Source organism: Maylandia zebra, linkage group LG11 (genome assembly GCF_041146795.1).
Source record: "Maylandia zebra isolate NMK-2024a linkage group LG11, Mzebra_GT3a, whole genome shotgun sequence".
In the NCBI taxonomy this organism is placed as follows: domain Eukaryota; kingdom Metazoa; phylum Chordata; class Actinopteri; order Cichliformes; family Cichlidae; genus Maylandia; species Maylandia zebra.
Window position 1 is genome coordinate 534,060 of NC_135177.1, and position 19,564 is coordinate 553,623.

At 44.9% G+C, this 19,564-nt stretch overlaps 1 protein-coding gene across 9 annotated transcripts in view; it reads right to left on the reverse strand.

Annotated features, from left to right (window-relative positions):
* The window catches only part of ascc3 (activating signal cointegrator 1 complex subunit 3), a 149,186-nt gene that overhangs the window by 55,507 nt on the left and 74,115 nt on the right, over positions 1–19,564 (reverse strand). For all 9 annotated transcript variants that reach the window (XM_076889658.1, XM_076889656.1, XM_076889661.1 and 6 more), the window contains 4 exons: positions 16,081–16,245; positions 1,720–1,896; positions 1,548–1,619; positions 391–525 (listed from right to left, as the gene is read on the reverse strand). In XM_076889658.1, coding sequence (XP_076745773.1) covers positions 391–525; positions 1,548–1,619; positions 1,720–1,896; positions 16,081–16,245 — 549 coding nt within the window. The remainder of the gene's footprint in view (positions 1–390; positions 526–1,547; positions 1,620–1,719; positions 1,897–16,080; positions 16,246–19,564) is intronic.

The window sequence follows — 19,564 nt, forward strand, 5'->3', positions numbered from 1 at the left end:
ATTAGGCTCTGGGCTCGTGTGCGAGCAGCGCACTAATCACTAATCAATCTACCAGTGAAACCTGCAGCTCTTTAATCATTCCTGGCAGTGTTGCTGCCTTTTCCTGTTTGTTCTCATGAAGTATTTGTCTTGGAATAAAATGAGGAACGTCACTTTTCTTCTCCAATTAGTCTGCAAAACATTCCTCCATAACGTGTGATGTGCTGCTCTGCAGGTTTGCCCCACTTGATCCTCCAGGCTGTGAAAATGCTGAATCTAAAAATACCTCATCACACACCCTGACAGCGCTGTGCTGTCTTTAATCAGCCACATGCATTCAACATTTCCTAGATGTATCTGAAGGTTCTCGCTGAACACGATCACATGAAACGATGTGTGGACACTTGTTACCTGTTTCTCACACTGGCCGTAGTCTGACCCTTGGTCTGGTTGAAAGAAACAAATCTCTCCACGGTTCTTCGCCATCTCGATGAGCCCCATGGCCGTCCTCACTGTGGCATTACGAGCATGGACAAACACCATCACCTGGGCACAAACACACGGCTTCAACACACCAGAATATTAACACAGCCCAGTGACACAGAGACGCTTTAGTAATCTCGCTGCACCGTTACAGCCACGCTGAGTTCAGCTCGAACAGAGCAGTGAGACACTCGGCGAGCCTGGGGGGGTCTTAAAGAAAATCACGTCAATTAATATATGTCACAGCCACTTCCTGACAATTCATTACTGAGAGAAGAAGAAGGATCGCTGGCTGAGCAGTAAGCTCTAGACTGTAGCAGTGAAACCGTCCAACCACAAACACATGTGTGCAGCACGTTTCATGTTTTGGACAATCAAACCGGCTTACATGGTGTCAGAGACTACAGAAAAGTTCATATCAGCTTTGCCTCTGAGGGAAGCAATCGGACAAAGAGGGGGAAGCTCGGAAAACCGGAGCGTGTATGTGGGCTGCTTGGAAAAAAGATGCAGACAGGATAACAACAGTCCTCAATAGGCTGCTCAACTCCTGCAGCAGATGGAAGCTAAACGGTAAAGTCTGAATTCACAGCTCTCCTGTTCCCAACAGGCTGCAGAGTGGAAGCAGAATGAGTGGAGGGGGTGGGTGGATGGGGAAGGAGGGGGAGGTAAAACCGGGGGAGATAAGGACTTGAGAGAATTTAGATAACAGGTGTTCATTCCAAAAGGTTCACACAAAATATTTACTGCAGCACGGTTGCTATTCATGAAAAAGTTCAGGGAAATATTTGGGAGGAAAAGATTGTGGCGCTACACCAACATCACTCCACACGGGTGGTGTTAGGAAGCATGCATGCTGCTGGGCTTTAGGGCTAAAGCAATCAGGAAGTACAGGCATGCAGAAAAAATGACTCTTCAACAGAGTGCGGGCACTGAAGAGCTGAGAGATGCTACAAATACACGTTCAGACTGGATGCCTCAGGCGGAGCTCAGTCCGTGGGTTACACACAGTATAACACAGGCTCGATGAATCCTGTGTCCCCACCAAAGCCCACACACCTGGGTCAAACACAAAGAAAAGCCCTTACCTGGTGACCTGCCTTCACCTGTTCCAGAACTTTGTCATAACAAACCTCCTCCATGTCATGGATCTGCTGGATCTGAACAGGAAGCACAGTGAACAGGATACAATCACAGCTCTTAGCACTTCTAAACATTACCAGTCCTATTTTTCTGTACATCCATCTTAAATGTTCATACCTTGTTGTTGGTTTTGATGCCAACAAAGGTCTGTCCCAGAGGCACTGGTCTGAAGCGACCGTCGAAGAAGAAGAGACCAATATATGGGTTGACATGTAGGAAGGTGGCCACATCCAGATAGTTAGGCAGGGTAGCAGACAGTCCCAGAATCCTGATCATGCTCTGGGTGGACTCCACCTAAACCCAAAACCACATACTGTTGTAGTTAGACCAGAGTCCATCTCAGGGTTTAATCTAGGCACAAAGAAAGGTTAAAATAATACCAGTTTCACAGGTGCACGCCACCTTCTCATCTTTTCTGACTCATTTTCACTAGTTCTGAATTTGGCTAGAATCAGTGTGAGTGCTGATAGCATGAGGTGATACCTGGACCCTGCAGAGGATGCTCAGGCAGTCCAACAGCTGCAGGATGGCACATCAATACCTGTCGTTGCAGGAAGGTTTGTCTCCCAGTGTTACATTTATATTGTTGATTGTCATTTATGCTTAGAAATATTTACCGTAATTGTCGGGCTATAAGCCGCTACTTTTTGCACAAGCTTTGAACCCTGCGGCTTTTAGTCAGGTGCTTCTTTTCTATGGATTGTCCGTGATTTTTGTCATATCGTAAGACGATTTGTTTTGTTTGTTCCGCTGTTGTACGGCACTACGTTGCCTGGCGGAAGGGCATGTGATCAGACACACAGTATCGGGGTTCAAGAGTGGTATGTTGGTCACATGTCCGTCCGCCAGGCAACGTAGTGCCGTACAAGTAACACGAAATACAAACTTCAAAGTAGCACTACGCGTTCAGCGGGAGGCGCGGATGACGAGCAGCGATAAACTTGCGAAAAGCAAGTTATGCTCAACTCCACCGGTGGATTCTGACAGCGTGGAAAAGTGTGAAAACATCCACGATCACCAACGGATTTCGAAGGGCTGGACTGCTGCATGATGGAGAGGAGGACACCGCCACGGCCCTTCTGAGGGTGTTCGACTCTGACACTGACAACGAGGATTTGTTTGGTTTTGAAAGTGACAACGAAGGAAAGAAGCTGAGAGTGGATGACGAAGCCATCCTGAGCCTGTTTGTATCCGACACTGGAGAAGAGGACTTTGGTGGTTTCAGTGGCAGGAAGAAGAGAAAGATGGTGAATGACTGACTTTTCTTCTTGTTAAAGCCGTGTCGCTGCACCTGAGCCTGAAAGGTAGGCCGGATCTATTTTTCTGGTGTGCTGTAGGTTACTGTTATGTACTACATTTGTTACTCATTTATGAAGCACAGTACATGTTTCATACCTGTAATTACCGCTACTTGTACATATACCTAAAAAGTTATGCAAATATGTACCCATAACTTGTTTTTCAAAATATTAATAAAAGTGATGTCTCCAAACAGCCGTCTCTTTCCTGACAATTCGCTTTGTGCATATTCTCTTACATATGATAAGTCAACATTGAAACACCTGCGGCTTTTAGTCAGGTGCGGCTAATGTATGTACAAAACAGGATTTCCCCTGATTCTAGCTTGTGCGGCTAATATTCAGGTGCGCTCTGTAGTCCGGGAAATACGGTAACCATGTATGCTTAGAGGTGTATAATCGATTGTGTAGTGATAGGATGTGTGATCTTTAGCAGTCTGCAAAGGCTTGGTGTGCATTCCAGAGTGCTCTGGCATTCACACCCACACCCTGGGAGCACGGGAGAGGGCGTACCTGCTCTTATTGTTTTATGGCAGGATAAACGTGTCTATGTCTGTTTTAGTCTAAGTGCCTTTTGTTTAGATGAACTGTTGGACTTCCAAACCAGCAGGGTTAGGGAAGTCTTTATGGGGTCACACTCTGACCCCCCACACACACACACACACTTACACAACGCACAGGCAAGGTACTCTTTGTGTGTATTTAGAAGTCGTATGTTAATGAACCTATGTACAGTGGGGCAAAAAAGTATTTAGTCAGCCACCGATTGTGCAAGTTCCCCCACCTAAAATGATGACAGAGGTCAGTAATTTGCACCAGAGCTACACTTCAACTGTGAGAGACAGAATGTGAAAAAAAAATCCATGAATCCACATGGTAGGATTTGTAAAGAATTTATTCGTAAATCAGGGTGGAAAATAAGTATTTGGTCAATAACAAAAATACAACTCAATACTTTGTAACATAACCTTTGTTGGCAATAACAGAGGTCAAACGTTTACTATAGGTCTTTACCAGGTTTGCACACACAGTAGCTGGTATTTTGGCCCATTCCTCCATGCAGATCTTCTCGAGAGCAGTGATGTTTTGGGGCTGTCGCCGAGCAACACGGACTTTCAACTCCCGCCACAGATTTTCTATGGGGTTGAGGTCTGGAGACTGGCTAGGCCACTCCAGGACTTTCAAATGCTTCTTACGGAGCCACTCCTTTGTTGCCCGGGCGGTGTGTTTTGGATCATTGTCATGTTGGAAGACCCAGCCTCGTTCCATCTTCAAAGTTCTCACTGATGGAAGGAGGTTTTGGCTCAAAATCTCACGATACATGGCCCCATTCATTCTGTCCTTAACACGGATCAGTCGTCCTGTCCCCTTGGCAGACAAACAGCCCCATAGCATGATGTTTCCACCCCCATGCTTCACAGTAGGTATGGTGTTCTTGGGATGCAACTCAGTATTCTTCTTCCTCCAAACACGACGAGTTGAGTTTATACCAAAAAGTTCTACTTTGGTTTCATCTGACCACATGACATTCTCCCAATCCTCTGCTGTATCATCCATGTGCTCTCTGGCAAACTTCAGACGGGCCTGGACATGCACTGGCTTCAGCAGCGGAACACGTCTGGCACTGCGGGATTTGATTCCCTGCCGTTGTAGTGTGTTACTGATGGTGACCTTTGTTACTTTGGTCCCAGCTCTCTGCAGGTCATTCACCAGGTCCCCCCGTGTGGTTCTGGGATCTTTGCTCACCGTTCTCATGATCATTTTGACCCCACGGGATGAGATCTTGCGTGGAGCCCCAGATCGAGGGAGATTATCAGTGGTCTTGTATGTCTTCCATTTTCTGATGATTGCTCCCACAGTTGATTTTTTCACACCAAGCTGCTTGCCTATTGTAGATTCACTCTTCCCAGTCTGGTGCAGGTCTACAATACTTTTCCTGGTGTCCTTCGAAAGCTCTTTGGTCTTGGCCATGGCGGAGTTTGGAGTCTGACTGTTTGAGGCTGTGGACAGGTGTCTTTTATACAGATGATGGGTTCAAACAGGTGCCATTCATACAGGTAACGAGTGGGGGACAGAAAAGCTTCTTACAGAAGACGTTACAGGTCTGTGAGAGCCAGAGATTTTCCTTGTTTGAGGTGACCAAATACTTATTTTCCACCCTGGTTTACGAATAAATTCTTTACAAATCCTACCATGTGGATTCATGGATTTTGTTTTCACATTCTGTCTCTCACAGTTGAAGTGTACCTCTGGTGCAAATTACTGACCTCTGTCATCATTTTAGGTGGGGGAACTTGCACAATCGGTGGCTGACTAAATACTTTTTTGCCCCACTGTATATTCATGTAACCTCAATAAAAGAGCAGTGTTACGGGGGAGCAGACGAGAGCGACTGGGGTCAAGCGAAGGAACGGCGCTTGTCCGGTTCTCTCCCGTGCACGGGAAACATAAAGAACTTTGCCTACTCGTGTCTTGCTTTGCTGTGTAATTAAATTGTCCTTAACGTTCCAGCGACTAGGTTTATGCTACAAACCTATGACCCAGCACAGTCTCAAGAGCGTGGAGGAGAGTCCAAGAGACCAGTAGCTACTCTAGACAAGTCTTATTGGAGACAGAGTGGACCTTTGGTAGCGGTGATGCTGGGCTGTCCGGGTTGTATCTCATGTTTCATGATGACACCCTACAACCCTACACTCAGCCTTCAACCAAATGATAAAAACTGATGGTCACTTGGTGCACCCTGAAGCCGTGTTTCAGGTCATCATCGGCATCCCAGAAAGAGATACTGACTGACCACGGCAGGTCGTTCATGTCTCGCGCACTAAGAGACCCGTGTGAATGATTAAATGTGCTCGGCCCAGCGTCTACCACCCGCAGACTGACCGCTTGGTGAAGCAGCTGAACAAGGCTTTAAAGTCCATGATTCGTAAGTTCATTGACGAGGATAAATGCAACCCTCTGTTGTTTGCAGTGCGGGAGGTGCCCCAGGCCTCCACAGGATTTTCTCAGTTACTGTTGGGCAGGAAGCCGTGGGGGGGCTTAATTAAAGAAAACTGGGAGGAAGTTCCAAGCCTGGCTATAAACCAGATTCAGTACATCCTGGACCTCCTGGGAATTGTTCACCTGGAGACAAAGTGCCTGTGTTACTCTCTTCTTCTAGCTTGAAATTACTCGCCAAGTGGCAAGGACCCTTCGTGGTCACACGGCAAATGGGGGGACGCTGACTATAAGGTTATATGGTTGTACAGTGGAGGTGCCACACAGCGGCCAGAAGCCGCCCCGGCCTCCGTCGGGCGGTGGGGGGCGTGGCAGGGGTGTGGTCTTCAGTTCTGCTGAAGGGTAGGTGTGGCTCATGGGGCAGTGCCGGCAGGTGGAAGTAATCAGTCTAATGAAGTCTCTCCTCTATTTATTGAGGCCGGGGGCCAGAGTGGAGAGGGTGGAGTCAGCTGGAAAGCTGGAACAAAAACTCAGCGTGTGCAAATGAAGTACACAGAAAGGAAACGTCACCCGATCACTGTGTGGGTCCAAATCAGTCACAGGTGTCCACACATTTACAAAAAGCAACACATTACAGATGGTGTCATACTCACCACACTGTATAATATTCAATCCCGTTTATACATTCAGTGATACCATCTGTTAGATTTTGAACAATTGCAATGTTAATGAGTAACATGACGAATCAACGTGAAGCAGAGTCCAATACAATGATCAGTTGACCACAGAGAGGATGGCATGCTGGTTACTCAGTGTACAGTTTGCTGCTTTCACCATCTCCTTCTGCATCTTTGCTACAATGTACTCAAACAGTCACACTACAGGGTTCACCAATAGTTGATTCTGTTCATCTGGATGTTTTCAGTGGGAGAAAGGTTTCATCATCATCGGGTGCCTTCTCCAGTCTCAGCTGACTGCAGCTTTCCAATCTTACAAACAGCACATTAGCTTAATTACTGATCTTCCCTGTCTCCATGGCCACCTCTCTCTTTGCCACAGCTCAGCAGTAAAGTGCTGCAGGTTTGACTGTCACCACGTTTCCCTCACTCATGATCTAAACTCTTTGCAACATCACCTCGTTCGTTAGGGGACTTTACTCGTTGAGTACCATCGCCTGAAGGTGGTGGCTGCAAATTCTCCACTCAGGAACTTTGCACTTGGCTTCAAAGTAAACCAGTGCAAACTGAAGGTCATTAGTTGATGAAGCACCGATCAATTCAGTCCACAAAAATGATGAACTGTCTGACTGCTGCTGTAAAGGGATTTAGGGCTGAATTTATCCTGCATACTAAAGACATTGAAGCAGGCTGTGAAAAAACTGCATCCCTCCAGTCTTTGTTACCATTCTGTCATTTCTTTATAATGACAACAACAAGCACAGTGTTGCTAAACACTGGGTGCAGTACCAGCTGTTATCAGTTCGTCTTGTGCTCCTGTCTCAAAAAAGGTGTTTTTTGTTTTGGTTTTTTTGGGGGGGGGAGGACTTTTCCTATTGCACCATTTACAGGAAAAAAGGGTGAGGGGGGAAGTAGCTTTGACATGTACTATGTCCTTGACTTCAGGGACAAAAAACCCATCGTGCTCATTTAGTGTCTTTAATCTGTCTTTGAAACTCGAAGAAGATTCAATATGTTGTGTATCAACGTGGGTGAGAAGGCGCTGGTGGAGGGGCGGGCTGCCCTATCTATATGCCTCCTGCTGGAAGTGACAGGGAAGATTGGTAAGGCCTTTAATGTGATGCAGTACCTGTCAAACCATCCTATCAAGATAAGATCTAACCAATCCCTGCGGCCCAACCAGGGCTTCAGTGCACACTCACAGCAATGCTGTGGAGCCTCCACACACACAGACATGCACTGAGCTCATTATGCAGAGAGTTAAAGAGGCTGCAGTACATTTGAAGTTGCACAAATAGGAACTGAACTGCTTCTCTGGATCCTGTTTCAGGTACATTTGTGGAATCATCAGATTCATTGTGATCAGCAGCTAAAATAACCAATTCCCTTGCAGGGAGTGGGTAATGAGTGGAATAAAATGAATATCTGTGAAGTCATTAGTGTGTTTGCACTCTGTTGTAGCTCAAACAGAGTGCAGGTAACACCAGGTTACACTGCCATGACTGGGACACCGGCTTTAGTTTATGCCTCGCCAAGCGTCTTTCCACAAATACTGAAACAGGTCCTTTAAAGAGGATTAGTTCCTCCCAGTGCTGTTAACATCACGCTTTATGAGGCTGGATATATATGTTGCAATGTACTTTCTAGGTTGCATGTTTGTTGCAGAAGCAGAGGAAGTGGCTACACATTGATAAATGACCTTTCTTGAGGCATGCGCTACTTTGTTTCCCTTCTCTGAAATAAATGGATACAATGTGAAAGCTAGCTACTTAATCATTTTGAATCTGGGAAACAGTGTTGAACATAATAATGGAGAAATTCAGTTTCCTTTTTTATTCTTCCCTCAAATCATGGCCTCTAGTTAATCTGTTATCAGTCCTGCAGGCTCCTAAAACACCCTTAATTCTCTTTTTAGGTACATTTATTGTAGAATGATTTATTTTATTTTCTCACAGTTTTTCCATTACAGCACATTATAGCACAAAGAAAGCTGGACCTGAGTCTGAGTACTGATGTGTGTGATGTAATCAGTTTGTAACTTAAAGGATCAGTTTGTAAGTGCATGACGAGCATGTCAGGGGCTTCAACAGAAACCTATTACAAGAGCGCACTAAGGACAAGTACATGTTATCATTAGGGCTGCCACAATCGATTATTCTGATAGTCGACTAGTCACAGAGTATTTCTGCGATTAGTCGACTAATCAGATCATCATCCATTGGACGTAAAACTACAGCTTATTGCACCAGCAGCATCTGCTCTTATATAACTATCATTAGCTTACAGCTTTAAGTGTTTACGGTGCTAACTAAAAATAAAGACAAGATGATAGTTTATTAAAGTTTAATGAAATTTGCAGATTGTTTGAAGTTTAATAAACTCCTTGCTATCTAAAATATAACAGGACACCGGAGTAAATTCTCGAGCATCTCACACTTCTGATAATCAGCTGTCTGCTTGACGTTTATTCAGCTGTGTAAAAACTATAACTTTAATCTCAGCCAAACCGATTTACTCAGGAACAAATAAAATACTAAAATAAGCCAAACAATAACATTTTTAAGTTATCTAAGTGACTTATATATCATGTTTAACCTGAGTAGGAAAGACGGCGGTGGGTTTGAAAACGATTTGCGGGGAGTCCGGTGTTCTCACGGTGCTAGTGACCTAGCCCCCGGCTAGCTATCGAGCTAGTGGGTAACAGACGTCTCCGAAAACGTCGGAGCGCTTTTGAAAATATGCGGTGTCCTGATAAACTGAGCAGATATTTGAGGTTTACACAGCTACATTCTCGCCTGAAAATATGTTAAACGTTTATTTTGTGACCCAGAAAGAATAATAAGAGTAATATTAAAACTAACTAGCTGCCGCCATTGTTGGAAACTGAGCTGGGCCGCGCTATGAATTCTGGGACACAGCTTCTTCTTCTTCGGGGTTTAACGGCAGCTGGCATCCTTGTACATGCAGTGCTGCCATCTTCTGTTTCAGTCCGTTATTACACTCTTAAATCCTGCTACTTATTCCTCTTACAAAGCTTCAAACGACGCGTCGACTATTAAATCAGTCGTCGACGATTTTGATAGTCGACGTAATCGTGGCAGCCCTAGCTATAATAGCACAGTATCTCTACATCTGCCCCAGTGAAATTCATGGATGAGCCAACTTAACAAACTCATAAAAACGGTATATTCTTCTAGCATTAAACACAATAAGCATTCCACTGAATGAACCTTGTTATAAAATGTGTGTCTGTGAGCTTCGGTAGAACACAGATGCTGCTGAAACCATAAAGAAGAAGCTGTACAGCACAGTAACCTTTACTTTTTTCATAAAGGTTAGAGGGAGTTTTATCTTGAATGCAGGGCATAATTGGTAGCGCTATACCGAGCCAAGAAAAGGCAGTGAAAGCTAAACCTCTTCGAAGCAAAACATCAAAGTGATATCTGGCTTTGTTCTAAGACATTTGCATAAAAAGGGGGACAAATATTTAGTTTACAGGGATTTCCATATTAATGTGTCTGAGGATGTGAACTTAAGCACCTAGCGCATCGGCAGCAGCCAGCGTAATTCCTTCAGCACAAACAATTATAGCAGTCTGTCAGGTGTGGCAATAATTGGACAGAGAGATGAAGGAGGGGGAGGTCTGCCAGGCGCTCCGCTGGTACCCAAAATCTTCTGTTGGAGGGTGGACTACACGTTGTAAACAAGTTCTCACGTACATACAAGAAGAAACAAACAGGTTTCCTGCTCGTCACAGTGTCAGATTGGGTCATTAAAAAGTCATTAAGTCTTGCTTTTTAGTGACAGACTCCCAGATGCATCACGTTTGCCACCTTTCACAACATGCTGAATGTTACAGGAAGGGAGGTGCCACCCAGCAGTATAAACAAATTAAACATTATGTATTTCCTTCCCTATGCCTGCATTGCACACAGTCAGCACTTCTACTTTGTAATAACTACAGTTGTACACAGCTGGCAGAGCCCTCTGAGCTCCTGTCAGGTTTCTCAGTCACAGGAAGCCTGGGAGAAACGACGAGACGTTCCAGGAGTAACGTCGGCTATCCATGATGAAACACTGCACGTTATAAAAACTGTCAAGCAACCATTTTCACTACCAGCCTTAAATGAGACACACGGTAATTGGGTTTGCAGCATACATGCCAACCAGAAGACAAGCCATGCATCACCTTGATCCTGGGAATTATACTCCATCCATCCATAATCTTCCACGTGGCTGGAGCCTAAGGAGGATATTCCAAAAATCCACAAAGCATTCCCAGCCAATCCCGTCCAGTCAATCCTAACCAAATTCCCAAACCAGTTCAACTGGCTTCTTTGGACAGACTTGAGGCAGCAGCTCTAGTCCCAGATCGCTCCAGATGGCTGAGCTCCTCAGCCTATTTCTAAGCCTAAACCAGGTCACCATGTGGAGGCGGGGCCTCGTATTTATGATCTTAATTTTTGGTTATTTCTCAGATTTCATGATTATAGGTGAGGTTTGGGATGCAGATAAAGTAGGAAATCAAAAGCTCAGCTTTGTCTTCACCACGACAGTTGGGTACATCTGCATTCCTGCTAATCACTCATGAGTAAGATCTCCAAAAACCTGAAGGTGCTGGCTCTCATCCTAGCTGTTTCACACGGCATGCTGCAGGTCATGCTCCGATGAACCCAACAGAACCACAGTGATACATTTCTGAGCCAAAGTGGACGCACTCCTCAGCCTGACTATAGGCTGATTATTGTCCATGAAAATCAAGAACAGGATTGGACAAAGGGGCCAACCATGGTCCACTGAGTGCTCTGCTTTGGGCCAAGAGATCTCTACCTTTGGTTATACACGGACCTAATGGCCCATAGCAGCAGGGGCCCTATTCTCCTGCAGTACAGGTGCCTCCAGGGCCGTAAGCGTTCTTCAAGTCTACAAAGCACATGCAGACTGTTTGCACTGTTCCTCCTAGGTCCAAGTTTGGACAGCTGGCTGGAGGTTCCCTTCCAGCATCCTGAAATAAACTGGGCAGAATAATACCTCAGTAACTGGAGCACACGCTCCAGGTAACCAAGACCCCACAGTGTCTAGTCTTTAGCATCACATCCAAACCCAGTGTCTTGGCTGCAGGGAGCTTCTCAACTCCCCCAGTGACCTCTGCCAGCATACCAGTATAATTCATAAGACTTTCCCACAGTCCTCAGGCTCTGCTTCCTCTGCGTCGGCTACTTTGACTGGAATGAAGCGTTCCTCAAAGTACTGTTTCCACCACCAACAGCATCTCAATATCAGGTCATCAGAGTCCTTCCTGACTGCAAATGGCCTGTGTCAAGTCCTTCCAGGACAGCTTGCCAGAACTTCTTTGTGGGCTGCCCAAAGTAGTCCTCCATGGCCTCCCTTAACTGTGCTCAGACTCTATTTTTTTTTCTTCAGCAACTGCCAGTGCCACAGCCCTTTTGGGGCAATACCCATTTTCTGCTTCACGAGACCCCTGGGCCAACCAAACCAAAGAGGCTCCTTGATCAGCTTTATGGCAAAAACTTAGAGATACTCAAGCAGAATAGCTCTAGTCCGGCCACCCAACACCTATTTTACTCCTAGCAAAGTATCATAGAAATAAACAGATATTTATTTAACAACTTTGTGGTCAATTTTCCAATTTAGAACCCCCACTTTACAGTTCTGTATTTTGACTGTGGGAGTAAAACCTAAGCAGAGAAATGGGGTTCACACAGGAGCCCTCCTGGAGTGAGGCGAACGTGCTAACCACTGTATCACCACACTGTAGCAGCACGCTGGAATAGGTTGTGCTTTGTTAGTGCAGTACAGTACAGTGTAACAGTAGAGGGGAAAACTGAGTTTCCAATAATATCCATTGACTTACTAAGCGTGCACGAAAAGCTGATGGAAACAGTGAAGCTTTTCTTTTCTTGGTGAGTTAAGTCCTTATACTGTAGAATCAAAACTCATCCATCAGCAGCCACCTTCAAAGGGCCTTGAGCAGCTACTGGAGCAGCTCTTTTTAAAGCATTTGAATGTCATCGGTCACGTGAGGATTAAACCTTCATGCACAGAATCACCGAGGATAAAAACACAAACGCTGGTTTGCTTAACAAACGTTTTCCTTGAAAGTTCTACTTTCTAGCATAATTACTGCTGTGGCACAGTGCTTTCCACGAGCACCATGTTTCTCTGCTAATACCTCTGGTTTCATTCTACATCTATCGTTAAGCCCTGACCACATATGCAGTCTGCTGGCAACTACACAGACAGTCAAGAGGCTTCAAACTTGTGCACTGCAGCACAACTTCAAGGTGTACAAAGAGCCCAGTCAGCCCTTCTTCAGTAATATCAGCTCAACCTGCAGATAAATGGGCTGTGAACCGAATAAACAGCGGTCACATGTACAGCCCAGTTTTCAATTACCTTGCGGTTAACCTCGCCAAAGAGGTCAGAGTCACTGCTCAGCACAGCAGCTCGTCCCTGCCGCTGTGTTTCAGTGCTGCTCCGTGCTTCTCTGCTCTGACGTCTTTACCACACTGTTCCTCCTCACAAACACTTGGTCCAACAGTGCATCGCTCCAATCACATTTGCATTAGGACAAGATGGTGAATGGCCTGGTCTACGTGGCGCTCTAACTGGTCTAACTGGTCCACGTGGCGCTCTAACTGGTCCACGTGGCGCTCTAACTGGTCTAACTGGTCTATGTGGTGCTCTAACTGGTCTACGTGGCGCTCTAACTGGTCCACGTGGCGCTCTAACTGGTCTACGTGGCGCTCTAACTGGTCTACGTGGCGCTCTAACTGGTCCACGTGGCGCTCTAACTGGTCCACGTGGCACTCTAACTGGTCTAACTGGTCCACGTGGCGCTCTAACTGGTCCACGTGGCACTCTAACTGGTCTAACTGGTCCACGTGGCGCTCTAACTGGCTGAGAGCAACATTCACAGCTTCACACAGATTTCATGGAGTGCACTCACACTGTGGGATCAGCTTTGGGACTTTGGGAATCAAACTACTGACCTTCTGATTGGTGCATGCTGAGTTCCTGCGCCTCGTTCTAATGAATTCCTCCTCTACCTTTTATAGAGAAACAGTTTGTATATAACTGCAAACCCTTCCTTACTGGCTTTGTGAAGATTCATGGCGATGATAAGATATTACTGCTGATGATGGTTTACAGGCCAGGCAGGTGAATTATTAACTCTAAGAGCTGCTATAAATAACCACCACTGAACAAAGCAGTCATGCATATGGACAGCATCCTTTGGCTCACTGCTAATGTGATTTACACACACGTCAGATTTATCCATCGTCTTCTTTTCATCTTCTCATTACTCTCTTACGTATACAACTCAAAGGCGGTGCTGAGGTGTATATTTATGCTACACGGGCCACATGTGCTGCTGTGTGTGATGCATGATCCAAAGGCTTTCATGAACTGGGTGCACACTGAGATCATTCGGGTCCAAGGACACATCCATACATGTATTTGGTATTTTGGCAGATTTTTCTGGATTCACATGCAGTTCACAGAATAAGATGCAAGGTTGAGTCAGTGACAGGCTAAAAATAGACTTCTCCACTTATTAACATTCCTCCATGAACTGACATGTGACAGCACTGCATCACACTGGCTTATTGGAAATTAAGTTCTGTCTCTTTCTACAGTTGGATAATCACTCTCTATGGGAAATATCCAGGTTGCTTCCTGCGCACGTCAGTCATCATTACAGGGAATCAGCAGCTCAGACAGTGAACTGATGATTGCTTATCACAGCAACAACATGCCAGAGGGACTGGATGTGTCTGAAACATGACTGGGACCTGTTTGCATCAACTGGACACAAAGACCAAACATCAGAACTTGTTTTTCAAAGACTGTATATTTAATGAAAAATGTAAATTATCAAGTGGGATCATGAGGTGATGTGCTTTGCCTACAGAGAACACTGTGGCCACAGCGTCCATGCTGCTCTACCCCACTTGAAGCTGCACACGGCTGCTCCTACCATTATCCTCCAGGGCCGCCACAATCGATTATTCTGATAGTCGACTAGTCACCGAGTATTTTTGCGATTAGTCGACTAATCAGATCATCATCCATTGGAGTAAAACTACAGCTTATTGCACCAGCAGCATCTGCTCTTATATAACTATCATTAGCTTACAGCTTTAAGTGTTTCAGGTGCTAACTAAAAATAAAGACAAGATGATAGTTTATTACATTTTAATGAAATCTGCAGATTGTTTGAAGTTTAATAAACTCCTTGCTATCTAAAATATAACAGGACACCGGAGTAAATTCTCGAGCATCTCACACTTCTGATGATCAGCTGTCTGCTTGATGTTTATTCAGCTGTGTAAAAACTTTAATCTCAGCCAAACCGATTTACTCAGGAACAAATAAAACACTGAAAAAAGTCAAACAACAACATATTTAAGTTATCTAAGTGACTCATATATCATGTTTAACCTGAGTAGTGAAAGACGGCGGTGGGTTTGAAAACGATTTGCCGGGAGTCCGGTGTTCTCACGGCTCTAGTGACCCTTGACCTCCCGGCTAGCTATCGAGCTAGTGGGTAACAGACGTCTCCGAAAACTTTGGAGCGCTTTTGAAAGTATGCGGTGTCCTGATAAACTGAGCAGATATTTGAGGTTTACACAGCTACATTCTCCATGAGAATATGTTAAACGTTTATTTTGTGACCAGAAAGAATAATAAGAGTAATATTAAAACTAACTAGCTGCCGCCATTGTTGGAAACTGAGCTGGGCCGCGCTATGAATTCTGGGACACAGCTTCTTCTTCTTCGGGGTTTAACGGCAGCTGGTATCCTTGTACATGCAGTGCTGCCATCTTCTGTTTCACTCCGTTATTACACTCTTAAATCCTGCTACTTATTCCTGCGTCTTTTGGGATCTTACAAAGCTTCAAACGAGGCGCCGACTATTAAATTAGCCGTCGACGATTTTTATAGTCGACGTAATCGTGACTAGCCGACTGTGGGGGGCCAGACTCAGTACTGGCCCCCCACAGGGCTAGAGCCCCCTGCTCCACACTCACCACAGTAACACCTTTGTTAAGTTTGCAGACGGTGGTGGGACTCATTTCTGGAGGGATGAGCACGCCTACAGGGATGAGGTGGAGCAGCTGACAGCGTGATGTAGGAACAACAATTTGGTCTTGAACACCACAAAGACCCCTGAAAACATCCAGATGAACAGAATCTACATTTTAGGATTTCCTCACCTGGATGATTGCGCGTGCATCGAGACATCAGGGAGGACCTGACATGGGAAACACCGCTGAGGTAGTGAAGAAGCTCCGAATAAGACCCGACTCTCAGAGAGAATCACACCCTGACTAACTGCTCAGCTTTTCAGAGATCCCACAGTTCCCACAGAGCAGGACATCACGTCTGGGACTTTGTCCCCTTGATAATAAACACCTTCACTTAGAAACTGCATTTTGTGTTTAATGGTGTTGTCTTTGACTATTTTAATTTGTTTGATGATCTGAAACATTGAAGTGAGAAATATGAACTGAGGACGGGGAACGAGGAGGAACACTAACCTGTCTGATGGTCCGGGCCACCAGACTCTCAAGAACCGGGCCTCGATCTTCATGCAATAGATGGACTTCATCCAAGATGAGGAGCCGCACAATCTGTGACAGAGCCACATCGCCAACACTCTTCCTGGTCACAACGTCCCACTTCTCCGGAGTCGTCACCAACATCTGAAAACAGGACAAGGTCCTCTATAGATGATCATGCGTTTCTCCCCTTCAAGAACATGTTCTATAATAAAATGTATGTTTCTCCAGTAAAACGAAAGGAAGTGCAACATCAGCAAACCTGAAAAACTAAACAAAGAATCAAACATGACACGAGCCACTGCTGCAGAGCCTCATAGTGCGTATGGTGCATTTGTCTGTAATGTATTTGACAAACATCGTCCTTTAGTGGAAATCACTGAAAAGCATCACGGCTCAAATAGGCCACGGATCACAAAGGCGACAGATGAACAGAAATAATCTATGTAAGAGATTTATTAAGTACAAGTCATATAAAAATAGATTAGTAAATATTAAAAGTACTACCACACACATTATTGGAGCAAAGCAGGAGTGGATCACAACAAACATGGAGGTTATTAAATCGTATAATCAAAAAGGGCTCGAAAAACAAGACATCCAGAATATCTTAGAAAAGATGAAGATTGTGCTTCATAAAATTAACGACACTGCAAATGAACTGAATGATTTCTTTGGACATGTTGGCTTTAATGTAGCACAAGAAATTCAAGAGTTAAGAAATAATAATGAGCTAAATAAACACATTACTCAGTTCATTGGTGCTGTGAGTCACAGAGGAATACTTGATGTTCTGAAGACAACTTTAAAAAGGCCACTGATTGTTTCAGTATTGACGTGATATTAGTTAAACGTATTGTAGCATAGTGCAAACTTTCACATACATGTGTAACCTGGTACGTTTCCCTCCAAAATGGAAAAAGCCACAGAGAGGGTTAGGCTTACCCACAACCGACTACAGATCAATAACTCCACAGTTCTCAGAAATCTTAGGAAAATGATCTGTTAATAGACGTGGTAAATATATTGAGAAACATAATAAGTGATAATACGGCAGAGCGGATATGCAACAGATAATAAGGAACATACTGCTGGTGTTTTATACACTTTAACATTGATCATATTATATTACTGAATGAACTAGACAGATATGGCATAAGAGGGATCGCATACACGTGCATGAAAAGTTACCTGGATCAATACGTGCAAATCTAATCAGCTGAAGGTAACCTGTGGTGTTCCTCAGGGCTCTGTGCTGGGCCCTAAACGATTCATGTTATATATAAATGTGTATTGTTTGCTGATGATACCACTGTGCATCAATCAGATAAAAACCTAGAACAGCTTCTGACTGCAGTGGAAACGGAGGTAACTATAAGTTATTGTTAAATATAAAACAAAATGTATTATTTTTGGCACCAGACAAATGAAACGTGGCTAAAATCAGGGTTGAGCTGAAACTGAAAGAGTGAACGAGAATAAATGTGTTGGAGTGATAACTGATGATAAGCTGAGCTGGAAGTCTCATATGAACCATGTGAAACAAAACCTGTCAAAAACCATTAGCTGTTAGCTATGTAGAGAATAACCAAGCAAAGCATGAGCTGAACAAGAAATCATTACTTTATTGTTCTCTGCTTCTCCAAATATGACTTATTGTCTAGAGACACGGGCTAATGCATAGCCAATAGCTTTCTGATTAGCCTGATCTGGTGTGGCGGATCATTGACAGATCTGAATGCTCGTCAAAATAAATCAATTTTAAAAGTGTGTAGACGGTAATCTGGATACAGATCCCTTTATATACAGTGACAGTGTGAAGAGCTGCACCTTATTTTTCATCGTATAGTAAAGTTCTGTATTTACATGTAAAGGTTTGTAGGTTACATCCCTCCATCCTGGGCATGAGCGCTCTTGGATTGAGCCCAGGCTGTTGGGCTGCTGCGGTCCTGGGCTGCAGGGTAACGACTGACTCGGTCATCTACGGACGTCTCGGACACGTCAGTGAAAAGAGGAGCTGAACCCCACTTCATAGTGAGCTGGACAGACGCTGCACAGGCCTGGTAGATCCAAGAGTTTGATAAGAGTGTGCTGCAGTTTCTTACAGCGACCTCCAACTCCCACCTCCACCAAGAGCTTAGTTGGCGTGTAGGCCTGTGGGGGCTGAACCCCGGCTGACAGGTACAGGTGGGCCAGCTGGATTACAGCCTTGTGGCTGCCGAGGCAGAGACTCGAGAGTGGGAGTTTAGTGAGGCCATGGAAGTGTTCAGTTTGCCCACAGTGTGGTCGGACTCGGTGTTGTAGCTGTGCCTCTGTACACCACCACAGCTGTTTAGGAATTACTGCCATTTTTATGCAAAGTCCCCCACCGTCAGAGACTGAACAAGAACTACACGACGGCAAGTGAGGCCTGTTCCCTTCACCTGCCTGACTGATTCTAAGCAGCTGTGAGTGTTGAACTCCTTCAGTAGCTGTTCACGCTCGGCATGAGCACAGCTGTGAGAGAAGCAGGTCCTCATTAGGCTGAGAAAAATGGTAAAAATGGTCAAAAGGCCTGTATTTGTATAGCGCTTTACTTTGTCCCTAAGGACCCCAAAGCGCTTTACACTACATTCACCCATCCACACATTCACACACTGGTGATGGCAGCTACATGTAGCCACAGCTGCCCTGGGCGCACTGACAGAGGCAGAACTAAAGCCAACAGAGGTCAGATAAACAGTGTGGTACAGTAAAGAGAAGCAACGTGCTGGCCAGCTCAGCAACACCAGAATTAAATTTAAAAAAATCACAAAACACAAATTAAGTGGATGACGTTAAAATTGTGTCCTTGGTTAATACAAACGTCTCAACAGCCAAGACGAAGGTGTGTTACTTCAACTCAACAAGAAAGTGATTGGATACGATTTCACAAAGTAAGAATGACCCACAGCATCAGTCACGGTCAGTCACCTGACCAAGGCCCTACACAGCTGACACAGCTCTGACAGACAGAGTCACGTCCGTCACACGTACTGGCTGAACTGGTTTTGGAAGAACTCAAGTTTATGAATGGAACTGAAAAAACAACAACAGACAAACAAACCCACAACAGATTGTTGTTAGTTAGCGGGGAGATGCAGGACTGTCTACATGAATTTATTTCACTGTTGTCATGGCAACGTGCACTTTCCTTTCACATCATCTGTTCTCATCTCTCTCAGCTCCTGGTGACACTACGACAGCACCGGCCACGCCCACGTTGAAAAGCCACTAATGAATATATCAGCTGTGCTAGCACTGGCATAATGCTTACACACGCACCAATCAGCTGGTATTTGTTTACTCGAACACATCTGGAAACATCTAGAACATCGGTCACACCAAGACTCCCACGCTGTTTGAAGCCAAAGCAGCGTCGTTCCTACAGATGATCTTAGATTGATGGGCGGTCACTGCACAGGTGCCCACAGATCTGCTCCAT